The 22,579-nt window shown below is 42.0% G+C and overlaps 2 protein-coding genes and 1 non-coding gene across 3 annotated transcripts; all 3 read right to left on the reverse strand.

Annotated features, from left to right (window-relative positions):
- Positions 1-7,436: 7,436 nt before the first annotated feature.
- Positions 7,437-11,891, reverse strand: LOC124683548. Its single transcript, XM_047218045.1, has 7 exons — positions 11,862-11,891; positions 10,242-10,605; positions 9,822-9,952; positions 9,592-9,742; positions 9,188-9,488; positions 9,020-9,109; positions 7,437-7,747 (listed from the first exon to the last, which is right to left on the reverse strand). Exons 2-6 carry the CDS (start codon positions 10,511-10,513, stop codon positions 9,020-9,022), a joined length of 945 nt encoding a protein of 314 aa, XP_047074001.1. The 5' UTR covers positions 10,514-10,605; positions 11,862-11,891; the 3' UTR covers positions 7,437-7,747.
- Positions 11,892-14,837: 2,946 nt separating this feature from the next.
- Positions 14,838-14,910, reverse strand: TRNAF-GAA. Its single transcript has one exon. It is a non-coding gene; the product is annotated as a tRNA-Phe (tRNA).
- Positions 14,911-15,164: 254 nt separating this feature from the next.
- On the reverse strand, positions 15,165-18,101 carry LOC124657777. Its single transcript, XM_047196289.1, has 11 exons — positions 17,682-18,101; positions 17,390-17,572; positions 16,795-16,902; positions 16,655-16,696; positions 16,483-16,578; positions 16,305-16,397; positions 16,084-16,197; positions 15,931-15,963; positions 15,789-15,839; positions 15,639-15,716; positions 15,165-15,532 (listed from the first exon to the last, which is right to left on the reverse strand). The coding sequence occupies exons 1-11, from the start codon at positions 18,099-18,101 to the stop codon at positions 15,527-15,529; spliced, it is 1,224 nt and encodes a 407-aa protein (XP_047052245.1). The 3' UTR covers positions 15,165-15,526.
- Positions 18,102-22,579: the final 4,478 nt, after the last annotated feature.

Below are 22,579 nucleotides of genomic sequence, written 5' to 3' on the forward strand. Positions count from 1 at the left end.
GCTCTCATATCATCTTGCTACTTTCACATCACCCCTGTTACTAGTGCTTTCCCAGGTGCAGCTGAATTGACAACTCAGTTGTTAAGGCTTATAAGTATTCTTTACCTCCCCTTGTGTCGAATCAATAAATTTGGGTTTTACTTCCCTCGAAGACTGTTGCGATCCCCTATACTTGTGGGTCATCAGTCAGATATAGTTCCTTCAAGTAAACCATCAGTAACGTCGAATATTTTCATATGAGTAAGACAGAGCATGGCCTTAACTTGTCACCTCTTAAAGTGCACACCGGTGAACTTATCCGGCCTCAGTGCATCAGCAAAACCAGCCATTGTTAACTCAGGAAATTGCCTACAATTAGGTTTTTGGATTGTTGGATAATTAGGCACAATTTCCATGATTAATTCCAGAATATAAAGCATGACGAAAGTAACTACTAACATGTGAAACTCGAACATACTAGATGCAGTGATCAACATGAACAAGAGCAGAGCAAACGGTACAACATCCATCGCTAAACAGATCGAGATATGTCGCACGTACCGATCTGGTGGAGGTGGCGGTGGAGGTGTAGCGAGACGATGTCGCAGCGAGTAACGTTGTTGATGACAACGTTCTTGACGACGGGGACGATGGGTCGAAGTAGACGGCGTTGAAGACGACGGTAGGCAGCACCGCCCGACTTGGACGGAAGGCGACCCGTGATGAAGAGCTTGAGCAGTCGCGCGAGCGCTTCCCAAAACCTAATCCGCCCTCTCCCGTACAGGATCGCAAGGACGAGCGGTTCCGGAGACCTGCTCTCCCGTTCGCCGATGCACGTCGGCGCACGGGATGGAGTAGGCTACGATGGCGGCGCAAGCAGAGAGAGGTGGAAACCCTAACTCGTGTATTAGATGTATTTCTGCGGTAGCCGGGCAAGAGATTATATAGGCTCGGGAAACCCTAGCCAACGTGGGCCACGCCCACGTCGCACGAACGTTTCGAGTCGGTTACAGATAGCCCACGATCCGGGAGCGACCCGAACCGACTAACTGTGACGCGTCCGTCTAGGACTCTATTCGTTTTCCTGAGGTGCAAAAAATAAGGAAAGTCTCGGCTCAATCCACTCAACACGAGCGCGGCGCGCGAGTCGTGACGTGTCGAGTCGAGTCGAGACGAGCGAGCGAGGAGGAGGAGGAGCGCGCGCGTGTAGCACTCCTATTCTCACTCACTTACTAGTGGTGGAACAACCCACCTTATAAGGTGGTCTAACTTCCTCCCAACTTTCCATGTGGGACTAAACTTCCCACCTCTTGCCACTCCCTAGTGAGCTGCCACCAACTTGGGCTCAAACTCACATGGCTGCCACTATGTGGGCTTTGAGATTTATAGGAAAAACTGAAATCTAATTTGGGCCACTAAAAGTGGGCCCAATATTTCAACACATGCTTCCAATGTTCCTTGTGCATGAGAAGTTCATGCATGCCAGGATAATTATTGGGAAGTAAAATATAAGATTGGATAAGCCAACAGATACATTTGTTACTAGCAGACTCAGTTTTCCTAATGGCTTCCTGCAAGATTTGTTATAAGATTGGATAAGCCAACAGATACATTTGTTACTGGACTTTGAAAAAGCGTATGACAGGGTCAATTGGGATTTCCTCAAAGAGGTCCTCAAATGCAAAGGCTTTGACTCTGGGGTTGTCCACCGTATCATGCAGCTTGTCTCAGGCGGACAGACGGCGATTTCTATCAATGGCGAAGTCGGCCCGTTCTTCAGAAACAAAAGGGGAGTCCGGCAAGGGGACCCGCTCTCCCCCTGCTCTTTAACTTCATGGCAGAAGCTCTCTCCATCATTCTGACTAGAGCCAACACTTCTGGGCACATTGCTAGGGTTGTGCCACATCTGATCCCTGGGGGAATCACTCATCTACATTATGCAGATGATACTATTATCATGATCTAGGATGATGAGCAGCAGCTTCCAACCTTAAGTTCATCCTTATGTGTTTCGAGGACATGTCGGGCCTAAAAATTAACTATCATAAATCAGAGGTGATTGTCATGGGGAGATCACCGGAGAGACAACAGAGGGTGGCGGATCAGCTGAACTGCAAATTGGGGGAGTTTCCGTTCATCTACCTCGGGCTGCCAATTTCGGATAGAGCGCTGACCATGGAACAATGGTTGTTCCTGGTCAGGAAGCTGGCTGCCAAAGTGGAACCTTGGTGGGGCAAGTTCATGTCGTTAGGAGGACGACTGATCATGTCCAATGCCTGTCTTGCCAATCTACCTACGTACGCGATGGGACTTTTCCTGTTATAAGATGGCATCCATGCCAAGTTTGATTCACACAGAGCAAGGCTCTACTGGGAAGGGGTGGGCTCTAAGAGGAAGTTCCATCTGGTCAACTGGCCTACAGTTTGCAGACCTAAGGAATGTGGGGGGCTGGGGATTGTCAACTCAAGGCTCATGAATGTTGCTCTTATGATAAAATGGGTTTGGAAGATGTATCAAGACGGCAATCAACTGTGGAGACAACTGATCAATGCCAAATACACCAACTTCAACGACATTTTCGCAGCGTCCGGTCAGCGGGGCCCCCAGTTTTGGGGCAGTCTACACAAAATAAAACATCTTTTCAAACTAGGTGCTAGGCATTCCATAAGGGATGGACGCCGCACTAAGTTCTGGATGGATCGTTGGGCGGGGGAGGCACCTCTAAAAGATAGGTTCCCAGGTCTGTTCAACCTTGCTTGTTCTCAAATGGATTCCGTGGCATAGGTATGTGGCCCCACAGAGCCGCTTAGATTTAGAAGACAGTTGGATCAGGAGTTGGTCAGAGCCCATGAAGAGTTGCAGTCGTTGATCCAATCTACCGTGCTTTCCGAAGGTCCGGACAGGGTGTTCTGGCGCTTCGAGAGTGACGGGATTTTATCAGTTAAATCCATGTATGCGCGACTGTCGCAAGGGGCGACCTTGGCGCATTTCAAGGACGTTTGGGCGGCCAAAGTCCCGCTTAAGATCCACATCTTTGTGTGGCAGCTAGTCCTCGATCGTCTCCCTTCTAGTGCCAACATCCTGTCGAGGCATGGCCCGGGCAACGACAACTGCTCTCTCTGTGGGGAAAGAGAGACGGCGGATGACATCTTCTTCACTTGTCCTCTGGCCATGTTCTCCTGGAGCGTCCTTAGACAAATTCTTCAGTGCAGCTGGTGCCCTCCTTCCCGCAATTCTTTGCGATTATTGCCAATTTCGCGGGGTGAGCACGTAGAACTATTTGGTGCCTCTTTCTGGCACAATCCTAGGCGCTATGGCTTATCAGAAACAAGCTATCACTATGTGGCTCTGGCTATTTGGATTTCCTACAACATTTTGTTGTTTTTAAGATATGCTAGCCTGCTAGCTAGGACATGTGCATCACTATGTGGTTCTGCCTATTTGGATTTCCTACAACATTTTGTTGTTTTTAAGATATGCTGCCTGCTAGCTAGGACATGTGCATCACTATGTGGCTCTGCCTATTTGGCTTTCCTACAACATTTTATTGTTTTTAGATATGCTAGCATGCTAGCACTTCCAATCTTGGTACGTGGAAAAAAAGCCCGGGAGAAAACCCTCCCAGAAAACCAACAGCGATGGTGCCACCTAGGCACCTAGCGACCCCACTGTAGAAAAGTTGCCTAGACCAAGAAAACCAGCGAAGAAAGGTCGATTCGTCGTATGTAAAAAAAAAAAAAACCGTTAAATATTACAAGGTATGCCACCGCCAAGTAAAAATAACGATTCCATGTGCGGGACGTGCCTAAAAGTCTGTGAAGATGGAACGTTGGCCCGCATCACCGCCACCCGGCGTCGCGCTGGCCCGGTGTGGTCTTCAGGCTTCGCTCAACCTACCTCCGCGCGTCGCTCCGGTTTCGATCTTGCGAGTTGCAACACGCGTGGCTCCAACAAAGCCGGAACGACCTGCTTCAACAATTCCAAGATCTTGAATCGGGGGAGAAGGAGAAGGGGAGCTCCTCCCGTCACCGCCATTCCTAGGGGGCTACCACCAGGATACCCTGCTCAACAAGAAGGTGAACACGAGGCCGGCACTGCTGCCGGGAGGGGACGTGCAGCGTGGCTGTGGTCACCAACCCCGGCCCCTCGCCGCCTCTGAAGTCGCGCAGCATGGCTGTGGTGAACGACCCCGGCCGCTCTCGGCCTCTGGCGTGCGTCGAGCGCAGCTACGGGCTGCTCCTCCCCTGATTTTTCTATTTGAACTCCTCGGATGGGATTGGATGTTCTGATTGAATGATCGAGCTAGTACCACAGGTGTACGTACCTGCAATTTTCTGTTTCTCTGTATTACTTGCGAGACTGCAACTCCATCAGTCTGCAGACAGTATTTTCAGTGGGGAGCAGGAAAAATCTTGAATCATTTAGTGCATCGAACTTGAGCCCTTTCATAAATTCACTGACACCAACGACCGAGATTAGGCTTTGCTTTTATAATCTCTACGATCGAGCTGCTTTTGCTCTTTGAAGTAATAGAGAGGACGTCCAAAATGTATGATGGCTCTGGCTATATTCGTGCCCCTGATGATGCCAAAGACTGCGTTTTCCCCTCCTCATTATGTGAGTTAAACTGGCATGTATTTGGTTGCAGTGCAAACATCACATATTTATCACCAAGGATCGGCGGATTTTACACAGTTGTCAAAACATGCTTATAATTATGTGCAAGACTGCCTTTAAAAGAATGATTTGCAATATATTCTGTGACGGGAAATCGGGATCCAAATACTCTATATTTAAAAAGATCTGAGGTTGAATCATATTGTTTTGATTTCAATAAAAAAGGATGCAAAAATATTATCTTTTCAGAAAGAAAAACAAAATACGTGCATTCTCGGAGTGAACATTGATGCATTCATGTTCTTAAATTCTTCAGTAGACTGCCATGGTCTCCACACTGACACGCTTTAGTGCTACAATGTAATTGCGGATTTTAAGTGACTTTTACATTTTGCAAACACGAATGTCCGTTACGAGGATTTTTAAAGTAGAATGTAAGCATAAGATACTATGGTAATTGAGAAAAATGATTATGTTCTATTCCATGGATTGGAACTTTGGGATGCAATCAGTCATATTCCTCTCCGTTGGGACATATGCTGCATTATTGTGATTTTGGAATTTTTTTTTACTTGACTATTTGATATGTCACGCCTTAATTTTCAACTATCTACAAAAAAACGACTTGCCATTACATAAATTGCCCCACCCTACATTTCAATTGATCTGATACCCATTTTGACTTATTCATAATATCCGCACGGAACTTCTGTGCACATGACGCTTAATTTTCTCTATTAGTGGGCTTTTAAGTTATTACCTTATTAATTTTCTCTCTCGATAAAAGGCACAGGTACTTTTGACTGGCATGATTGTTTGTGTCAGCCTTTGCTTTTTAAAAAAAAATAATAAACACAAAGACCATTAAATTGCGGATTATTTTATTTGTGATCTTGCAAAATTCCGTACTCACTACACACAACTTGATTTAATGGTTGCTGCTCAAGGGCAGCGGGTCATGTTCATTACGAAAATTGATTCAAAAGCTGCGAAATGGCTCAATGTCTGCGGGTTATGTTGATTTCAGAAGTGAAGTCTGCTTACAACGCTTTTTAGCTCATAGTTGAAGATGAAAATATTGAATAGATGGCTTGCGTTAAGGAAAATACCATAAATAGACATACCAATAAAACCATATCTTTTAAATACAAACCTGGTCGATAACATATACAAGTTTTTATCCCGTAGCAACGTACGGGCATTTAGCTAGTATGTATGTAGTCTGCTCACAACTTTTGCCATCGTTGGACCCGGATCAATGTCATCTCCATTCTTTTAGTTAGATTTTTTTCCATGAACATGCAATGGAATCCCATGGTACTACTAATTATGATTGGTGGTGTATGTGCCAAATCAAATACTCCGTACATTATTAAAACAATAAAAGCAAATGTGTACATGTAATCGGCCTGTTGTAGAGGGGGCTGAAGCCTCCACGACGCGGAAACGTAGTCGGGCTGTATTAGAGGGGGCTGAAGCCTCATCTGAAGTTCATATTGACATGATCAAAGGTAATGAGCATCTCTTATATTATATGAAATCAAAACTCCAAGGGATGTCGTACGGTGCACTTTATGTGCTTGCCTCTTTTAATTCTTGATAGAACTGAAGGTTGTCCTTTCTGGCCTGAGCTATTTTTCTCTCTGCATGGCATGGTCTGAAGATTCATCCTTGCTTAAGCTATTAATCTCTCTACGTGAAATGCTATTTTTCATCGTTATGACTGAAGAAAATAGTTTCCACCATCATGCCATGATTTCTGATTTTATGCCCGACAAATATTTTGTATGTTCACATGTGCTTTACAGGTTTAGATTAATAATCCAAACCAAAGGTAAAGCAACAACAATTTAGAATTAGGAACCATTTTGAACCAAAGTTTGATACCGCAGTCCCATTTCGAGAACTCTTGGCAGACAAGAATGGATGCTTGCTCAGGCTGTCATCTACATGATCTGAATTTTTTCAGTTAAGTAGAATGTCCTCAGGTTTTTATTTAACTCTGCAATCTTCATAGAGGCTAAGTCTCCTAACATGGTGTCACCAATTCCAATTTGTTGATAAGTTATTATTCATTGGTTCAGTTTCGCTCATTTTTTAGACAAAATGTTCATTGTTTGCTTCCATATCTGCTACTAAAAATTACGGAGTTGACAAGCTGACAATCTTCTCCATAAATCAATATGGTATCCACACAAAACGAAAAAAGGGCACAATACGCCACCTTAGTTTCTTTCTTGGTAAATGTCATATGCTAATCAATACTTACATGCAAACTGAAGTCATGGTTCGTATGACCCTGCATTTTTTTTCATCTCTTTCCCTATATACACTATTTCATAGCGGTGTAGATAATAAGTTCGCATCCATTGTTGCTGAATAAGACAATCTACTGTTAAGCATGCATTTAGGTCCAAATGTTCTCATTCTCACTAATACGAGTGAGTTTTTGACAACCGGCTTACTAAGCATGTTTTTGTGTAGCAGTTTCCCTTTACTCTACGACCCACTTGTGAATTTCTGATTGTACTGACTGTTGAAGTTAAATGTCATAAGCATGCTGCATCCCTACACCAGTTTGATTGGGAACATTTGCAGCGTCAGGAGAATGCAAAGCTTCTATCGTATCTTACAAGTTTCTCATCCGAAACCTTTGAAGGCAATGGTTTCTTGTTTGGTACATGTAGGATTTTTTTTTTGCATGTTGGTACATGTAGGATTGTTGCTCGATGCAACTATATGTTACAAAATAGATTAACATTACTTGTCTTTTCATGAATTTTTATCAGGGATTTTTTAAATGTTTGATTGCGAATTTTCTGGAATAGGTTAACATCAGTTCATCAATGAGGACCAGGCTTTACATAAAATCAGTTGATAAACTACAAATCAGATAAGCACTACAAAAAATATGTTGACCTACGATGTCCTGCTGGCTGGAGTCGGCTCCCATTATCAGTCAAAACATAAAGAACAAAAGGATGTCCTGCTGGCCGGACTCAGCTCCCAACCTCCAGGCATATATGCCTCCAGGTCCCCTTCTTGCTGCTACATGATTGGGACCTCTCATGTCCACCAACGCCATGACAACCTGCCAACTTCTCCCTGTGTGCACAAGTATAAGGCTCTGTTGTATGCTCGTCCATCCATGCTGCATGACAACAACAATGCAAAGGAAAATTAGTCCACAAGTATATGCTTAACTGGTCAAGCAAACAATCAAAATCTTCAGGAAACAGAGACAGTTTCACGGTTCACACAACATTCATGCTTTCAAACAAAAAAAATATGCACCAGATTGCACTACATGTGTGCCTCTATCAGAGAAATGAGATCGTGACATAAAGTGAAATAAAGGAATGTCAGTTATGTAAATGTTATTCCTGGATAACATCATGCAGCCAATAAATTCAAAATAGAGAACTGGAGTACAGTATTTTCCGTTTAACAGAGATCATTACGACTTATCACTTATATCATAAACTCGAAAATAAAGCAACACGTACATCAGTAACCATGAAATAACATAATAGAGAATTGACCAGATCCTAATGCATGGCTATTCATAGCCTAGGTTCCATATTGTATAGGTACTTCACTCAAAAAATTGCATGGCGTCATGGCCCATCAACCAAGTAACAATGAGGTGTATGGCACTGTCGGCCGGAGCACCCCGGCACTGCCGCCCAGGATACCCCGGCACTGCCGCCCGAAATCTCTGAAGCCAAGTGTCGACCAGGGCCGGCACTGCCGCCCCAATAGCACCGGCACTGCCGGCCACCCCAAAGTCAACTACATCTGAACCGTTCATTTGAATCCTATGGCTGTATTTATTTCACAAATGTCTAAGTTGCCCCTCTCCAGATCTAGACTATATATGCAGGAGCACAGTACAGAGGTCAATCTGGGCAGCGCTGCAATACCAAATTGGCCCCAGTTGTAGTCGTGGACCAATGAATGTAAAAGCTAAGTTAAAGAGCAAACAAGGCCCAAGAATGCAATCTTTGCCAACCAATTTTTACATAAATTCACCCATATGCTGTCCAGAAATATAAATCTACCACATTATGCTGATGTGGAGTCATGTCAGCTTTCAACGATGAAATAAGGCAGTTTTATTTTGAACATAAAAATAACTGATGTGCCCTTCATCTTTCCATATAATAATAGTGCAACAATGTTTCAAAGATGTATAATTACTATCTATTGGCTGCGGACCGTAACATTGCTAACCATGTACTGAACTTGGTGTGAAAAAGTTAATAAACCATGGCAGCACGCATGACTCTTAAAATCATAAGACGTTTTGTCATAATTAATGTAATCTTCCAATTTTGACCATTCTAAACTTGTATTGCAGATTTATCATTCAAGTTAGGCAGATTTAAGTTTCTGAAATGAAGAAATTTGACATGAGAACTACCTAAGATAGAAGCTTGTGTGCTTCGAGAAAGATCATGAGGTCACACAATTGGATGATATCATCTACCGACAGATTGTTAGGTAGGGCGTCCTGCAAATAATATTGACATCAGTGCACAATTAAATAACTTTTTTAGATTATATTTTGCAAATGTTGTATTTTGTTAACCTGAATTTGTTCCTCATGCGTATAAGCGCCGCTAGCAAATCTGAAATGGTGGACCTTATTTTTACCATTGTATTTACTTTTAAACTTCCTGAACTGGTAATCATTCATGGCATCTTTCAAGCCATGAAAATGGGAACTGTCCCAGGGGATATTACAATTGTGGAACTGGATAACCTTGTTCTGAAATTTAGGGTCATTTAGTCTCTTTGGAACAGTACATGTAAAGAAGGCAGTTCGTTTCTTCTTGTCCCAGAAGAATACATAGTCCAGAACTTTTTCTCGGAAGTTAGGTACAAGTTCACTGGAGAAATAGAGAAAAAAAATGGATATCATCAGTAAATAAAGTAATGATCCAGTTTGAAAAAAATGGATATGATGCAATTCGAAATGTGAGATACACTTACAGAGTGAATGACTTCAGTTTGTCCACCAAATCCTGAAGTAAAAGGCACTGATATTGCTTGTTTTCAGATCTTATACGATTTAATATCACCTCAAGTTCAAGCCCCAGACCATTTAAGTCTAACATCAAACCTTCATCAACATTTTTCAAATCTGAAGACACACTTATGTTACGTTATTTATGGTAAATATATTTCTTGTAAATAGCAGTCCAAAACAATATATATCTTACCTTTCCGGGTAAATCCTGCAAGTTTCACGACAAAATCGCTCCCCACAATCTGATAATAAGTGTTCTCCAGACGCAAGTTCCCATGATATTCACCATTTGCTGCCAACTCGGCGAGCCCATTCACAATTTGCCTAAGATTATAAGTTATCAATACACAATACAATAGCCAATATAAATTCACATAATCCTTTGAACTATTATTGCACTTTGATTTGAAAGTATAAACATGGTAGCGTAGGACTGTGTCCTATAATCAGTCAGATTAAAGTTTAATCCTAAGTGACATATCAAAGATGGAACTAACCATAGCCATAGGAATACAAGTCTCAAAACTGATTTACTTCAACTTTCAACGTAAACACACACAATGATTCAATGGGCAATGTGCAACAGTGTAACAGCATGACTGAAAAATCTTACCTTACTATATGCTGGAATCCCTGTGAAGGCACAATGTCAAGCTTATTTGCCAAAGAAAATCTGGTCATAAGGTAATCAAAGAGCCGACCAGAAAGTGGTTCCAGAAAAACTCCAGGTATCTTGTCGGATTTGTTTGCAACATAAGCTTCGAGACGTAGAATATTTGGGTGGCAAATCCTCCGCATAATCTGCAAACAATGCGACGACGGGATGTCCAGATCCAAGATCACATCCACGTTGTAGGATGGATTGATATTGCTGGGTTTCTTCATTATGAACTTTCCTCTCTGTCCCAAGTCTTTAACTTCCACTATTTGCACCTTTTGAATCACGAAGGGGATGGAGAAAGGCCTTGTTCTCTTGCCTGGACAAAAAAGTTAACAATCCAGTATAAATACTTGCCCAAAAAATTCTCTTTCTTCCATCCTCTTACTTCTACTTTGCATGTTCATCCCCTGTTTTTTCAAAAAAAAAAAAAACACAAAACCTCACAGATATCAAATTGTCCGAGGTCAACGGTAAACAATCGCAGCACGTTGCTACAGCACCACATTAGATCAAATGAAAACCTTTTCAGAAAATGACAAATTATACATGTTTTTTTTGGTTTCAGAACCTCCCAATTCTAGCAAAAAGTTAAGAAGAATATTTACGTATTTGCAAGAAACGGAGTTCTGTTCTGCTATGTCCAGGTTATTTAACACTTACATCATGTAGAAGTCATATCTACATACCACAGCAACAAGGATATAAATACATAATTAGGCTCTTACTTGTATACTCGATTACTCGCTTGGATCGAGAGGCCCTGAAGGCATAAGGGATGCTTAGAACATTGAATTAACCAGGTGCACTAACACAATTTGCACCAAATATCTTGCACAAGAATCAAACCGAAATGGAATTACTGTCAACAATATACATAGCAAAATAACTCGCACCAGCAAACGCCAAGTGAGAGTAGAACGAAAATCACTATTAATTTCTCAAAGAATGCAATATATGTGCTGGACACACCCACCTTGGGCTCATGGACCAGGATACGTGGTTTCAGAATATGTTGCAAGGACCAATCAACACTTGATATAAAACAAGTTTTCTGAAGGTATTTCCATTTACGCGCAAGTGCAATCTATCGCCCTGTGCTATGCATGCCAAACGAAACTAGCTTGTACAAGACCTGCCAAGCGACAAACAAGTAACCTGGAGGTATATTGGTTTAGTAAAATTACGCAAGTCTATCCCTATCAAAAAAAGAAGTAGCTGAAAGAGGCACTCAACTCAAACTATGCTCAATCAATTCAAGCTGTGGTTACTGAAGCTTCCAACCAGAATACCAAGAAGGGGCGGGCCTCTTGAGTATGTCAAGAACATAAGAAGAAAACATGGGATGGTCTGGCACTCAAGAGGACATGAACACGAACAGAGATAGCATCAAGAATTTCTTTACCCGCCCCAAACAAGTCTCCTACTTACATCCTGTTGCTTCTATTTCGCGTGTGTTCAACCCGAGAAAACGCGAAACCTCACATAGTCAATCGTCGGAGATCAAGAGTAAACGATCTCACCACGCAGTTACAACTTAGAACTTATTTCGAATTTATTACGGCAACAACTTACCGAGGGATTGCGCTCCAATGGCGGCTCCGCCCCGCCCGCCCCTTCCCGCTCCCGCCCCTTCCGCCCCGCCATGACCGTGCGGCACCGGCGATCCGCTTTGCCCTCCGCCACGACCCCCGCTTCTACCACCTCGTCCCCCGACGGCTCCTCCGGTTGGGGCGCCTCCGCCTCTCGCTCGTCGTCGACCGCCGCCACGGGGCATTGCAGCGCCGCCGTGTATTTTTTTACTTCCTTTCGAGATGGTCGGGCAGGGGCAGGGGCAGGAAAAATAATGTAGCCGGCTCGATATATGGGTAATGGGTCTCAGGCCCAGCGCAGCGACCCTGAGTTCCGTTAGCGGATGGACGCTCACGTCCGGCATGAGCTGGGCCGGTTTTAGGCAGTTCACGGCCAGGCTATTCTTCGGGACCTCCTTTACCGAGCTGGTGAGCCCGCGTTGCTCACTTGGGCCGCCCCACAAAACCGCAACCTCGCCTCACCGCGTTTTGAGGTTTTTCTTTTCAGTTAACAACGGCCAGCCGTGGAGCAGAACAAAAATAGCCTCGTCACTAACTGAAGAAACGTGTTCGTCTCCAATACAAGCAAATCTCACAAGCATTTATTCACATGAAGATCAAACACACACACATAAAATCAACCATAAATAGTTCAATTATTATTACAGTACAAATAACATCAACAATGAATAATTCAAATGAATAAGAGTTGTTAGCATAGAACCACCACATTTGCAGCTAAATCTTTATTTTGGCACCACTTTATGTTTCGGAAGAAAAAAACTATCGGATTTTTCGTCGGTTTTCTCGAAAAACACTAGACCGCCTTTGATCACGAATTGATGGCCAAACTGACAACACGACCCACTACCCAGGCAGACGTGGCAGTGCTAGACAGTGCACTGTTTGCCGTTTTGCACGCAGATCCTCAAATTTTGTTCGCAAGTTACGCACATGCCTCTCACACCCCGCAGTTTTCAGAAAACCTACTATTTATTTTTCAAACATTCGTAAATGTATGAATATTTCAAATATAAACTTTTTCCAAACATTCAGAACTTTAAATACTAATTCAAATGAAAAAACTTTTAATCTGAAAAGTGCTCGGATTTTTTTGAATATTTAGAATATAATTTTTTAAAAACCTTTATAACTTTTAAATAATAATTCAAATGGAAAAATTATTAGTATGAAAATTGCTTAGAAATGTTTGAATATTTTAAATAGTAACGTTTTCAAACATTCATAACTTTTAAATACTAATTCAAATGGAAAAACTTTAATTTAAAAAGTGATTAGATTTGTTTGAATATTTCAAATATAATGTTTTTTCAAAACTTTGTTACTTTTAAATACCAATTCAAATGGAAAAACTTTGAATTTGAATATTTCAAATATAATGTTTTTTCACAACCTTCCTACAAGCATCTTGTTTTTTTGTGCAAACCTACGACATTTCTCTTCTTCGGGGTTGCGGATTGTCTTTATAGTTATAAGACCAGTCATGCTAGATGTCATTAGCTAGATAGTACGTCTCGTTGTATGCATGGCACCCGATATCAGCCTACCGTTAGACTCATCATCATGAAATCATCGCACGTGCAACAAACCATTTTTTAACTTTGACTAGGAGTTGTTAATTTTTTATTTGTTTCTATCGTTTGTCATATGTTTGTGTTATGTTAGTGGACCTATTGTCGGTCAAGCCCTATCATTTCTAAATAATATATATGGTTGTATGCAACTGATGTAGAGTCCGTTGAATTTTCTTCCTTTATTTAGCTATGGTTTAAAGTTTTGAAACCACACTCACACTTATAATGGTGTCCCCAAGTTCGTTATTAGACGGTGTAAATGTATTGTTTTACGAAATTATTAGCTAGATTTTCATCTGGTGGATAAAAAAATCATTAGGGCTATGCGATAGAAAAGTTTGACTAAATGCATTGGTAGTATTATTGTAAAAAAAAAATTATACGCTTCCTTTCCGAGAAGCGGTGGTTCTGTTAAAAACTAAATCCACATTCGGTTTTCGGGTATGCCACTTAATACCAATTTTTAGATTTTGCATAGCCTTGAATGAACAACTTTGACCATTAATTTGTGTACATATAATATCGTGAAACTATTTGATGCAAGTTTGGTTTACTAAATCCCAAGTAATTTCCATCAATTAGTGGTTGGAGATAGAGAAGTTTGAGACAAAGCATTTTAGGATGTCATGTATTTTAGGATGGACGTTCAGGATGAATATGTAAATCAAAATTTATAAAACTAATAATAACATTTGTGATTTATAACAACACAATTATTGGTACAATATAGATCCAACAGATACAAAATATTCTTTTATCAATCAGTGCTAAGAGATACTCCCTCTGTTCCTTTCTATAGTGTCTATAGATTTTTGTCATTTGTTTCACAATATAAGGCTGTAGTTTGACTTTTTTCAACTACCCCCTCCACCGGTCAACTCCCACACGACATGCACGAAAAAAATCCATACAAAATAGGAAAAAGTTAATTGAGATTCCTAATGCATGGCCCCAAGGATTGCTTAGATTTAGGAAGTAATATTTTTCTTTCCTTAATTAAACCTGGCTGCACATATATGGAGAGTCAACCAGACAGATTTGTAGGATTTGTTACGGTAAGTTAGGAAGTTATCGATTTTCCTAATTTTAGTCTGATCTCAAATCGTTTGGCGAGGGGGTCTTGTGTAAAAAATACTCTTGCGCTAATTTCCGTACTAAAAATCTATAGTGTAGGAACAGAGGGAGTAGAAAAGTTTGATAGGTACTTCGGTAGTACATTGTAAAAGTATGTTTCAGGACAAATTCACACATTCGATTTACAGATATGATACTTCAACCAAATTTTAAAAAATAAGCAATGTTCAGGAATCAGTGCTACGAGATAGACCGCATGTATTGGTAGCTTGGTAGTATAGAAAAAATTGGTTTTCAGATCGAAAAAATAATGCGGTGAGCGTGGATCGAACACGCGACCTTCAGATCTTCAGTCTGACGCTCTGACAACTGAGCTATCCCCGCTTAGACGAAATTAAGTCGCGGCTAAGATTTATATATAAACTTTAAGATGTGTGCCTATTCAATATGCAGCACAGACATGATCTTTGTCCATCTAGACCAATAGGAAAAGAAAAGAATACAAATCGGATGATTCGGATCATATGTTACTGTAAATTCTATCACCTGCCCTTCTCTAAACAGAAATACAGTATTAATTACAGACACCTCATCTGAGAAAACTTGCAAGGTCTGCACAGTGCCTCTTAGAGAAGGCCACACCAAGATGAAGATGATTGTTCCTGAACTCTTCACAAGGTGGAAGGAAAAAACTTCACGCGGTCTCCTCTCCATGCGGAGACACGCAATGCCATGTAACCTGACGTCTTATATCAACGTTTCTCAAAAAGATCCCTAGCATCGGCCCACGCTGCACATCCACACCGGCAATGTCAATTGAAAGGACATAGCTGATCGTCGGTAGCGCTGTGCTGTTCGGTCATACTTGTAGTCCGACTCGTGCATTGCTTGGCCCTGCAGGATAATGTGTGCAGGACCTGCAGGATAATACTTGCATGTCTTGTAGGGATAATACACTGTTATTAGTCAAATCCATCCGTGTCCTAGGTTTCGAGACACGTCAAGCCTGCAAGGTGATTTACCCAACAGCTTTCTTTTAGACTAAATAAACGTGAACAGTTACTAGAAATTTTGATAGATATATAGAATGTATAAAATACGGATATGCATACTTGTGGATACAAGCCTATGTGTTTAGCAATCTCCATCTTCCTTATAATATACTGGTGCCACATCTTCGGTTTATTAAGCTGAAAATGAAAGATGAAACTGAAAATGAGTTGCCATCTTCTTCCAGAACACACAAGAACAAGCATGCATACCTTATTCCAAACCGCCCATGTAATCAGCTCACGTGCTCCATCCTGGGCTGCCTAAATAAAACAACAGTATTTGTGCCATTGATGTGATTAAACAGTATTGCATTCCGATTACAAATTCATGTCCACTATGCATCGAACTTACGTCATCAGGGATGCCTTCCACGCAGGTATCAAACTAAACAAGAGACAGAGCATATGAAAGGCATTAGCAAAGATCACGCACGGTCACTAACCAGAAATCAAAGGATCGATCAAGGTGCGAATCGCAGACCATCTGCTAATTATAAGAACATACCTCTAAAAACAGATCAGAAATGTCACTACGATCCAGTGCAAACTGGATTTTTCTTCGATATCGAGGGAAGATATCTTGTCGATTGACTTCGACCAAAGCAGCTGTGGAATCAATCTGAGCCACGTTCAAGAAAGGAAACTTGACCAAGTATATACAGCAGGCACAAAAACACGGACAGACGCTACTGTTGCTTATTCCATGAGTACATCACAAATGCTAACCTTTTTCTCAGTCATACACTTCCAAATCTCAAAAAAGAGACGATCAATGTCTTCACGCTGCCAATAATCAAACATCACATCCGACACATGCTCCTGAACCAAAGGATGATGTTGTTGTCAAATACAACAAAGATCTGCGCTGAACACAGGAATTAAATATATGTAGATACGACTGTACCTTAAAGGCCATTAGAGCAAAAAAATGGCTCATGCGTGGAAAGCCTGCCGCGATCCTCACTGCTTGGCGGAATCCTCTATTGTTCATCTCTATCCACTAAAGAGCAAAGTTAATCATGGTATTATACCACGTTTGTACCTTTACTCCATTATTTTCTTTAGGGCATATTTACCTCGGAAGATGCTAGTTGACATTCCATGTAACGTTTAACCCACTGCTCAAAACATATAGATTATCAGCCTCCAAAAAAAAACATGAAATTAATATATTGTAAACTTTCATTGCTTTGCCTGAAGAAATGAAGATGCATACCTTGATTTTCTTTGATATTTCTTCAAAGAGCTTAACATACTCTTCATCAATTTCATAGCTAGTAAACGATGAGCGGTATGTCACCCAATCGAAGTACCTTATACCATCCTGCAATCCAGAGGGGAAAGACGTAACTACACTGGAAATTCAGTGAACGGTATCAGTACTGTTCAAGGTACGGTGAAATTTCCATCATCACGGAAGTGGTAAAATAAGTCAGCAGATCGCAATGGTTCTGAAGAATAAGGAGAAAACACATAACTTGGACATCACGGTAAATTTTAAGTGTGCGAACTGATAGATTTAATAGAACCTGATCGCCTTGAGTTTCAGCCCAGATATTTCAACAGCAAACTCAGTAGTACCCACTTCCGTGGAAGGCTCAAAAACAACATGCTCTAAGAATGAATGAATGAATGAATGAATGAATGAATGAATGAATGAACGAATGGTAGGAGATATATCACATGTTGATCATAACCCCGTGAACAATAAATAAAGAATATGGACATGGCATTGTAACACCTGTTCTGTTTTTCGATTCTAAATAATCGCCGAACTAGCAACCATTACAAGTATCAGCAGACAAACTTACTTCTCTAAGGACAAGGCGATGGTAGTCGCCCAAGTCATCGAGCGAGGAGTAGTTACGGTCAAAGTACCAATCGACAGCGTCATCTTTCTCATAGTCAGCAAGCAAGGCCTTGAGATTTTCCGGAGAGTACTCCTTTGTCAGTGTCACCTCGTCCAGATCTTCTACGCAAACTCCTCGGGCCAACTACGCACAACATAAACATACGCAGTGAGGGATAAAGTTCAGTCGCAAAACAGGAGGATTGCAAATTACAGACTCACACACGACATGAAAGATGTGGATGAGAAAGAACCTTGGAAGCCCTGGCACGGTAGAGAGCGAGGCGCCCATAGAGCTTGCGCTGCTCTTCCTTGTCCAGACTGCGCGCAGAGATGGTGATAGGAGCAGGCCTGGTGGCCAAAACCTTGAGGTATCCAAGGAACTCCTCATCGCTGATAATGTCATTTTCCTCCAGCTCATCCGGTGGCGCGGCCGTGTACATGTCAATGGCACGCGCGATCTCGGTGGAAGGTTCTTGCTGATCCGGGGCGATGCGAACGTCACAGGATGATGAGCCAGTACTAGCGTTACGGGCACCGGCAATCTCGCCGGAATCCCTGGTGGGAGATGGGCATTGGTGCTTGGGCCTCTTCTGTCCCGTCCATGCCCCTCCTTCATCACTGGCGCCGCTCGCCGGATCGTGCATCTCTCCTCCGGCGATACCCTGATCCATTTCGGGTGGGAACAAGAGAGAGAGGGGCGAGGGTTCCTTCCAACTGGCTGACGAACCCGATCAAGACGGTGTGTCAGGGTGTTTTTAGAGTTTTTTGTAGCGGATAAGGATGAAGGATGGCATACAAACACGAGTACACATGTTGAGAGGATGCAGCTGCCTCCATCAACATACTCCCTCCGTTTCAATGTATAATTCTTGTATTCTTGTGTTTTTTGCATCTTCCAAGTCTTTTACTTCGTTTTCAGATTCTCGTATTTCTTCAAATTTGTGTAGTCTTGGGGTTTCGTTGGGTAGTAGGCCTGATGAGATCTCGGTTTCGGCTAATGTGTTGAGACAGAAGGAGCTTGACCGTTTAACGGTTGTTCCGAATGACTCCACTGGGCTTGAAACATCCTTTATAGACGATGAAGAAGAGGATGGCATCTTAGATGGTCAGCTTCTCTCGGCTATTATTGGTACTGTCTCAGAAGTAGACTTAGAACACTCAGAGCTTAGTTCAATTTATGATCTAAGCGCGTCAGCTCGAGGTTCTAGGTCTTCGGCTGGGAAGAAGTCTCGTAGATATGGTAAGAATTCTAAATCTAAAATAGTCTCTCAATGAATGGCATGTTTCGGAATAGCAGAGGTCTTGGCGACTTGGCTAAACATTCCCACATTGCCGCTGGTTGTAGAGATTATGATTTAGACTTTATTGCTATATCCGAGACGGGTAGGCGGAATTTCTCACGAGTTTTCTCGACCGTTTATCGAGCGGGATTAACTTTCGAGTGGTTTTCTCGCCGCCTCGCGGTAGGTCCGGGGGTATTTTACTTGGCGTCCGCATAGACACCATGACTGTCCTAGCTAGTTCTGATGGAGAGTATCACATTAAGCTTGACATCCAGAATAAAGCGGACGGCTTCATTTGGAATCTGGTCGCTGTGTATGGTGCTGCCCAAGATGCTTTTAAGGCTGACTTTTTACGTGAGTTGGTAAATCTTACTAAAGACAATCCTTATCCGATTTTAATCGGAGGGGATTTTAATTTACTAAGATTTCCTCATGAGAAAAGTAAAGGTCTTTTCGCTAAACACTGGCCTTTTTTGTTCAATGCTGTCATTGATAGCCTTGACTTAAGAGAGGTGTTTATGTCCGGTCGACAATTTACTTGGGCCAACAGCTTGCCTGAACCCACATACGAAAAGCTAGACCGCGTGTTGATGGATACTGAATGGGAAGATAAATACCCTATGGTGTCTGTCCGCGCACTAGAACGTATTGAAAAATTGTCTGACCATGCACCGATCCTTCTAACCACTGGGAATCCCCGTCCTATGTGTAAACGGCCCTTTAAGTTCGAACTTGGCTGGCTACATCGGGATGGGTTCCACGAGATGGTTAAGACGGTTTGGGAGAGACCGGTTAGTGGAAGCACTCCAATAGTGAGATGGAATAATAAGATGCGTGCAATGCGCAAACATCTCTCCGGTTGGGCTGCCCATACAGACTGGTATCCTTAAAAAAGAAAAGGCTCACTTATCAAAAGTGATTGATGAGTTAGAGGCTTTTGCGGAGGTCAGACCACTAACTACGCATGAGATTGAACTTAAGAACCAATCTAATGCGCAGATGGCGAGTCTCCTTCGCGAAGAGGAACTCAAATGGTATCAACGTTCCAAAGCCCAATTCATTTTGGAAGGAGACTCTAATACGCGATTTTTCCATGGCATAGCCAATGGGAGACATCGGAAAAAACGTATTCATTCTCTTAATCAAGATGAAGGGTTGATTGAAGGCCATGAGCAACTCAAATCTTACATTACTAATTATTATAAAGGTCTGTTTGGTCCTCCGGATGAAAGCTCTTTTTCTCTAAACGAGGACTTAACAGAGGACATACCCCAAGTTTCTATTGAAGAAAATGGCCTACTAACCGCTCCTTACACTGAGGATGAGGTTCAGAAGGCAATTTTCCAGATGGAATGTAATAAGGCACCGGGTCCAGATGGTTTTCCAGCAGAGTTTTATCAAACCTTTTGGAATACTATTAAATCGGACCTTCTAGATTTGTTCAGTGATCTCCACGCAGGACAACTAGAACTATTTCGTCTAAATTTTGGTGAAGTAATTTTGTTACCGAAAGTTAATGAGGCAGAAAGGATTCAACAATATAGACCTATTTGCCTCTTAAACGTCAGTTTCAAGATTTTCACGAAAGTGGCCACCATTAGACTTAATACGGTTGCAGATCATGTCGTTAGGCCATCACAAACTGCTTTCATGCAAGGGAGAAACATCCTTGATGGGGTGGCGGTTTTGCATGAGACGGTACATGAGATGCATTCTAAGAAATTAAATGGGGTTATTTTAAAATTAGATTTTGAAAAGGCTTATGATAAGGTCAAATGGTCTTTTCTTCAACAGACACTCAGGATGAAAGGTTTTTCTCCTGAATGGCGCGCTTTAATAAATGATTTTGTGTTTGGAGGTAGTGTGGCAATTCGGGTTAATGATGACACCGGCCATTATTTCCAAACACGAAAAGGGTTACGCCAAGGGGATCCGTTATCACCTATGTTATTCAACATTGTGGCGGATATGCTTGGCGATACTCATAGAGCGGGCCAAGTCTGATGGTCAGATTGAAGGAGTGATTCCACATCTTGTTGATGGTGGTTTATCTATCCTTCAATATGCCGATGATACAATTCTGTTTATGGATCATGATCTCGATAAAGCTCAAAACCTGAAATTAATTTTGGTGGCGTTTGAGCAGTTGTCGGGATTGAAAATCAATTTCCATAAAAGTGAATTGTTCTGTTTCGGTGATGCTCAAGATGATTCAGCTCTCTATACAGAGTTGTTTGGTTGTGGGCAAGGCCAATTTCCTATTCGCTATTTGGGCATTCCGATCCATTATCGGAGGCTTACGATTGCCGAATGGAAAATAGTGGAAGAAAGATTACAGAAACGCCTTAGCAGCTGGAAAGGTAAATTGCTGTCCCTGGGAGGAAGATTGATACGCATTAATTCGGTACTAACAAATATGGTACTGTATATGTTATCTTTCTTCCTATTGCCAAAAGGAATTCTGCACAAACTCGATTATTATCGATCCAGATTCTTTTGGCAAGGGGACAGCGAGAAAAGGAAGTATCGACTGGTTAAATGGAGTATAGTTTGTAGTCCCAAAGATCAAGGCGGGTTTGGAGTTCATGATCTAGAGGTCAAGAATTCGGCTCTGCTGGGTAAATGGCTTTTTAAGCTCCTTACCGAGGATGGGATTTGGCAAACTATTCTTCGGAGAAAGTATATAGGCTCCCAGACGTTATCCCAAGTGGTTTGGAAACCTGGGGATTCACACTTCGGGCTGGTCTAATGGCGACAAAAAATACCTTTTTCGCTATGGAACTTTCTCAATTAAGAATGGAGCACGGATACGGTTCGGGGAAGATGCTTGGTTAGACAATGCACCCCTAAGCGAACAAGTATCCTGCGTTGTATAGAATCGTTCATCGCAAAGGAGATACCATTGCTACAGTAATGGCTTCCTCTCCACCGAATGTGACGTTCGGACGAGTTTTGCTAGGACAAAGGCTATTGGCGTGGAATACCTTAGTTCAAAGGTCTGGAGGATATTAATTTATCACCGGAACCCGATGAATTTAGGTGGAACTTACATGTAGATGGTTCTTTCTCGGTCAAATCTTTATACAATGCTATACTTCATTCCGATGTACCGAGTAGATAATAATAAAAAAATTGGAAGATGAAGATACCACTAAAAATAAAAATATTCGGATGGTATCTTCGTCGAGGTGTCATCCTCACCAAAGATAATCTTGTTAAGCGGAATTGGCAAGGAAGTAAGCGATGTGTTTTTTGTCATCATGATGAAACAATTAAACACCTCTTCTTCCAATGTCGGTTTGCGAGATCTATTTGGTCTGTCATCCAAGTAGCGTCTACCTTGTACCCTCCGACTAGTGTAGCCAATGTCTTTGGCAATTGGCTTCACGGTATAGATTCAAGGTTTAAGTTGCTTCTTAGGGTGGGGGCGCTAGCAGTTATCTGGGCGCTTTGGCTAAGTAGAAATGACAAGATTTTTAATGACAAGAAGTGTTCTTTGTTGCAGGTCATATACAGATGTACGAGTATTCTCCGTTCGTGGTTACCTCTTCGAGCGCATGGAGAACCGAGACCTATTTACGGAGGTCCGTACACGGTTGGAGGCTACGGCGAGGGATACTTTTTCCCTACATGGGTGGCAGCATAGTCTACGGATTGAAGCCCCACCCACACCTTAGGCGTTATATGCTTTATCGTTTCGATATGTATTTCGCCTAGCTTTATTTTTATACTGGATAAATTTTGGTCCTACAAAGACTCATAAACGGCTGTGTGCACCCTGGTTGTGCAGAGGCTGGATGTAATTGCTTATCAAAAGTAATAAAGCATCCTTTATCGAAAAAGTAAAATTTGACCAAACTTAAAAA

This window comes from Lolium rigidum, chromosome 1 (assembly GCF_022539505.1).
Source record: "Lolium rigidum isolate FL_2022 chromosome 1, APGP_CSIRO_Lrig_0.1, whole genome shotgun sequence".
Lineage (NCBI taxonomy): Eukaryota > Viridiplantae > Streptophyta > Magnoliopsida > Poales > Poaceae > Lolium > Lolium rigidum.